This window comes from Carassius auratus, chromosome 9 (assembly GCF_003368295.1).
Source record: "Carassius auratus strain Wakin chromosome 9, ASM336829v1, whole genome shotgun sequence".
Taxonomy (NCBI): domain Eukaryota; kingdom Metazoa; phylum Chordata; class Actinopteri; order Cypriniformes; family Cyprinidae; genus Carassius; species Carassius auratus.
This window is the reverse complement of record NC_039251.1, coordinates 15,731,672-15,737,671: the sequence shown is the minus strand read 5'-3', so window position 1 is coordinate 15,737,671 and position 6,000 is coordinate 15,731,672. Positions and strand designations below refer to the sequence as shown.

The window sequence follows — 6,000 nt, the reverse complement described above, 5'->3', positions numbered from 1 at the left end:
ACAGAGCGATTCTACATTCCATCACAGAACACAAACAGTCAGTCAGTCAGTCAGAGACAGACTCATTAGGTGAGTAAGACCAGATAAATGAAGCAGGATAGAGTGAGTCTGGGTAACAGTGCTGCAGGACATACCTTGCATTCCAGTAAGGCTCAGGATTCACAGTTATCACGTCTCTCTGCAAATGAAGGACACTTCAAAAAAATGCTGTCAAATTTACTTACTGTATGTGATTAGTGACCTAAAAATAGTTAAGAATCTTTATTTTGCTTAATAATAATAATAATAATAAAAAAAAAATCCTAAGACCATGTGTTTATGTGAAGGAAATGAGAAAGAATGTAGGTGAAGAAGAGAGAGATTTCATGAGAGGGCAGAAGATCAGGTCTTCACAATCACATCTGTTGCTGTTCAGCTCCTAATGGCTCAACTCAGACATTACAGCTATCACACAAACCTACTTTCCCTTCCTGCTTTCAGAGACGCTGTACATGACATCACTTCTGTCTGAATGCTCTGGCTGTTGAAACTGGCTCATGGCTCTGGAGGCAAACGGCATTTTAGTGTATCGAACTGTGGGAACATGATTTATGAGCAAACCACAGGGTTGACATCCTGACAGGGAAGAGCCACTGGAGCTCCTTACTTGTATTTCTACATGCATCCCCTTAAGTCTCATCTCAGAATGTCAGCCATGGGTGTGTTGTGTGGCCAAGAGAGCATAGAAATGGTGGCAGTGAAACCACATGGCGGTTACATTTGATTTGATGAAGATTTCAATTTACCATGCAAACTTCTACAGCAAATATAACTTGTGCATGCTTTGAAAAACTGAAAATGTAAGGCCTCTTTGCATGCCTTTGATAGGATCGATAACAGACCACCTACCAGACCTGGTAAAATACTCTGTAATAGGTCTTAGGGACATAGTCTCACGTGATTTCACAGCAAAGCAGCACAGAAAATGGTTTTTCAGCTGGGCCTTCAGAAGGTATGTGCACTTTCCCCATAGCGAACACAGCTGCTCCTTGTAACTGAACCTGAGGCCTTTGACACGTCACCAGACACACACACACTGACACACACACATACACAATGGCTGATTTATACTCTCAATCTTTCTCGCTGCAGGTAAAAAAACCCTTCTGCACCACACCTTTGAAGCATAAAACAAGCTGCCTTCACAGGAGTCACAGGAGAATATGACAAATAAACGGTACTAAGCTAACTTTAGCCCATTAAGCCCCTTGCCCACTCCAGATGCACGGCCCTCTCAGATCAAGGGCTTGTGTCACCTAGTTTGCAGTATTAAGTCAGATTTTCCTGTCTGCTTCCAGAAGAGTGGATGTGTCGTTCCCTGCTGTGCTGACATGTTTTGTTAGCATCAAACAAAAAGACCTTAAGATTGTAAGTATGTTTGAAAGTACTAGTTTTTATGTACTTGAGCTTCAGTCTTCATCGGTCTATCCAACAATACACGGCTAAAAGTGTGCATACAATACATTTTGCATGTCTTCTGTCTGCATATTAAGCAGAAATGCAGATTGCATTATCTAGATTATGTGTGCCTTGTTATACTATTGACTGTATTTAGATTCTGCTGTTGTCTTCTAGTCTTTCTGACCTGGTTGCATGTCTCACTGTTGTTTCCTGAAAAAACTGTTTTGTTTTTATCCATTTACTAAAATGAAATATAGTTGACTGGATCAATTCCTTTGTATGACAAATTATTACTTTAGTCTCACTGATTTCAAATTGTGCATGTAAATGTGCTTTGTGACTATAGTTTGAGAAGCAATTAATAAAATGGATTTTTGCCTTCCACTGCTCTGCTTCTGTGTGCACTTGCTAATGAAATTGTCTTCTGTAGATCTAACTAATCTTGAATCAAATTAGTTTCTAAGTGACTAAACTTCAGTATTGTTTCTGAACTAAACTGATTCAACATTGAACTGATTCAAACTGACAAATAGAACTAAATAACACTATTATCTTTTGTAGAGCTTCTTTTTCATAAATAGTTTGATAATTGATGAACTGAACTGAATCAACACTGAACTGACTGGAGCTGAACAATGACATTATTTTCTTTTGAGAACTGTTTTACAGCGGAATATGAATTTATCTCATATCTGACATAGTTTGCATAATTGATTGTTATTTTGTACAGTCTAAACTGTATAAAGCACTACACAAACAAAGGTGACTTAAGATGAATGGACCCTAATAATGTACCTGTTGTTCTTTGACAGCTTTTTTAAATTTATTTAATTTTGAATTTTATTTCAGATTTCACAAGTTGTACATTTTCAAACTAATCTCACCAACAATGATCAAAATGCACCTTTTCGCAACATCAGCATGCGTTCAACTGCGTTAGTACAGAACACTAAATCACAAGGTATCCTTTTCACAACACAAAATAGGGTTATCATCTGAAGGAGATGCTGCCCTGACCATATCCTTCCTTATTTATATTTATTATTTAATTAATATATTGTGTGGTTATTAAACAAGTTATCAGTATTTAACCACTTAGATGTTTTGATGCAAGAGTGGAATGTGTAACAGTAAGCCTTTAAAGGGCTAAGTCGATTTCCTTCCCAGGTCACAGGGCCAGCATGACCTCCCATATATGTGAGACACGAGAGATTGGACAACATACTGTGACATTAATGTATCTGCTTGATATTAAGAAATTCTGTCTTAGCCTATATTTCTACTCTCCAAGATGAGACTCGATAAGTGCGTGTGTAACAAACCATACTGATAAAATTCTAGCTTGGGCTATTCAGCCTTGAAGTTCTGATAAGCTCTCTGCGTGTATATTTATTAGTATCTGTCTGTACAGGACAGTCCCAGGACAAACGTTCAACTGCCGATGTCCAGCGAATCAGATATACATCTTTGGAGAGACTCGTCGCCAAAATAGTCATCAGTAGATATGCCTCAAGCTTGCATCCATATTTGGAAACTGTCTAAGTTTATCTAGGTTTTGGAACCAATCAGATTTTTGCTGACCTGCGCATTGACACAATTAGTCTCCTGTCAGGAGTATAATTGTTGGTGATATTGAGTTGTACGCAGAGCGGCCTACGAACTCCGTCGAGAGTACTGAAGCTGACTTCTGCTGATGAAACTGCAAACCATGTTCTTCAGTAAATTTTTCTTTAATTGAATGCATCTCTGACTCCTGGTCTTCATTCATCATATCTGGTCCTTGGGTTTTAACTGTACATTCCCCTACACATCTGTTTAAACATTTCATTCACAACAAGTGCCATTCATAATGATATTGTGATCAAACTTTTCATTTTCCTCTCCGTCTATGATGTAATCCAGCAGATCGTAATGGTTGACAATTTCCAAAATAGATAACCAAGTAAAATAAATTGTTACAGTAAGCTATTTAAATCAGATAATAACCTCAACTTTCAAAGTGTGTGTGTGTGTGTGAAAGAGAAAGAGATTTGCAATTTGTGATAAATACATTAAGGTACAATTGAAAGTGACAGAATGACCAGACAAATCTGAATAAGAGAGACATGTATGCCATGTGGGACTATAAACTATGGTAGACAACGTCAAAGTGAAGTCACCCAAGTACAGTACAGACTCGGTCACATGGTAAAATGACAACATTTACTGTATCGACAGCAAAAACTGTACTACACAAAACCTCATGGCCATGTCATGTCTCCATCACACCTTTTGTTGACAAACTGGACATATAGTATTACAAACTTAACAGATTTCACATTAATTACACAAGTTAGGTAATGTAAGTGTATTGTCTAACTGTGAAAGTCTAGCCTGTGTTACTGTAACCTCGGCAGCATGGCTGAAATTAAACATGTATCTTGCATTGTTTGGTGTTTGGATGAACTGATTGTTAAAAGTACTAAATTGAAAGGTCATACTGTTGTGTTTCAGCGATTAAACCAAATGTTCTCATTTATTCCAAAGATCTTGTGTTTTGAAACAATGATTATATGGCCTGAAATCATAACCAGTGAAAGACCTGGTTTTGAAAGATTGACTAGCAGTGTATTCAGTTTGGATTTTTGCAGTAAGAGCAGTACGAAAACATACACCTTATATGAAAACATACGCCTTATATGAAAACAATGCACCAAAACACATCGTAGTAAAAGCAAGTAGACACAAACATGACTTCCACATGACTAAGTATTGATATGGGGTCAGTCTCAGTTCTTGCTGGCAGCTGGTGTCTCGTGTCTAATTTTGATTTAGTCCAGGTCCTGATGGGATGGGTGTGGAACTTCTAAATGTAATTGTTCCAAAAACAAATGAGACACTCTTGAATTATCAGCAGGCAGTGTTATTGCATCACACTGTACAGTTGCAAACTATTATAAAAATGTGTAACCTCTGGCAAAAAAACAAAAGACTAGGATTGTAGAGTGGCATTTCTTTCTTTACTTTATAAATCTCAGCCTAACATACAACGTGCAAAACAAGTTAAGAAATGTATTGCCCTGGTAAGGTTAGTACCAACCACTTTGTTAAAGAGTTGTATAATTTAGCATTTCTTTGTGTTCTATGCACACTTTATGGCATCTGACTATTGTACTGTACATGTGGTTAATAAAATGATGTAAAATGTATAACGGCTGGGAAAGGAACACTGTTAAAAATATACACTTCATGTCTCTTTGCCTATAAAACAATGCACAGCAAATCCATCATAATGTGCAGGAGGTATGGTTAGGAATTATATTCAAGCAAGCGGTCCATTGCAGGTCAATGTCTATCACTCATGGAGAATTCTGGAACAGGCAGAGAAGCCCTGCCTCTCCAACTAGACAAGCCATGTGTCCAACTGCTGCTCATCCAACTGAAACCGCATTAAGATCACTTCCAATCCTCAGGAACCACACGCCTCAAAAAATGTTTGCATTGCAAAAGACGGTAACATTTGCTCTGTCTCTGTCCTCCACTGTAGTGCAGAGGTGTGCTGGACAGGTCCTGCCATGTCCCCCAGTCCAAATGCAGGTCGATCAGTGGACTCCTCCGTTGCATGACTTGATAATATGCATATGGAAATCCGTCTCCATTGGGTGGGAGGGGATGGACTGCTTATAAACAGGGTTAGATGCCTGGGAAGAAGACAAGGAGAGGAGGAGGAATAAACTGGTCAGATGGGTTGATTGAAATGCACATGGTTAGAAGGGCAGAGCGAACGGATTCTTTGAAACACAGCCTTGGAATGATCATGATGTCTGGAATGATCATGACTGATGTTTTCCAAAAGGCCTCATGGTTTCAATCAAAGTATGGTTGTTTTTGTCCTTGTGATTGCATAGAGTTGCCAGTTCAGGCTATTTGCATTATAAATAACTTACAAACAGTGCTGTTTTTATAAGATTTCTAAATCAATTTAGAATTGAATTATTTTCCCCAAAATTAATGCTGTTCTCTTGAATGTGTTTTCAAGATATGTTTCCAAAATATAATGAATAAAAATAATCAGCACAACTGTTTTCAATATTGATAAGAAACGTTTTCCTTATCTTTACTCCTGAGCAATGACGCACTGAACTGATAAGCAAAGATATTCATGCATCCTTCTTTAAAATGTCTGTTTTAAAGAAGAGTTGAGCATTTACTTTGAATTTACTTGAATTTAAATTCAAAGAATACTGAATATGTACTGAATATAATTCTGAAGGACCATGTGACACTGAAAACTGTAATAATGTCGGCTGAAAAAGCAGCTTTGCATTACAGGAATAAATTGCATTATAAAATACTGTCAAATGGAAAACTGTTAATATTGTGATATCATTTCACAATACTACAGTTCCATTGTATTTTTGATTAAAAAAAAAACGCAGCTTTGGTTAAAAAAAGAGGACTTCTTTCAAAGATGTAAAAAACAAAAACATTTTACCGATGCCAAACTCTTGAACGATAGTATGCAGATAAAAAATGTAATACTATAATCCTAACAATTCTGTAACCTTGATTAATGGAACT

At 37.3% G+C, this 6,000-nt stretch overlaps 1 protein-coding gene across 1 annotated transcript in view; it reads right to left on the bottom strand.

The window, feature by feature from the left end:
* Positions 1-3,623: 3,623 nt before the first annotated feature.
* Positions 3,624-6,000, bottom strand: part of LOC113108494 (integrin beta-5-like) — a 32,321-nt gene continuing 29,944 nt past the window's right edge. Inside the window, exon 15 of the mRNA XM_026271666.1 lies at positions 3,624-5,120. Within this exon, the coding sequence (XP_026127451.1) occupies positions 5,022-5,120 (99 nt within the window). The 3' untranslated portion in view covers positions 3,624-5,021. The remainder of the gene's footprint in view (positions 5,121-6,000) is intronic.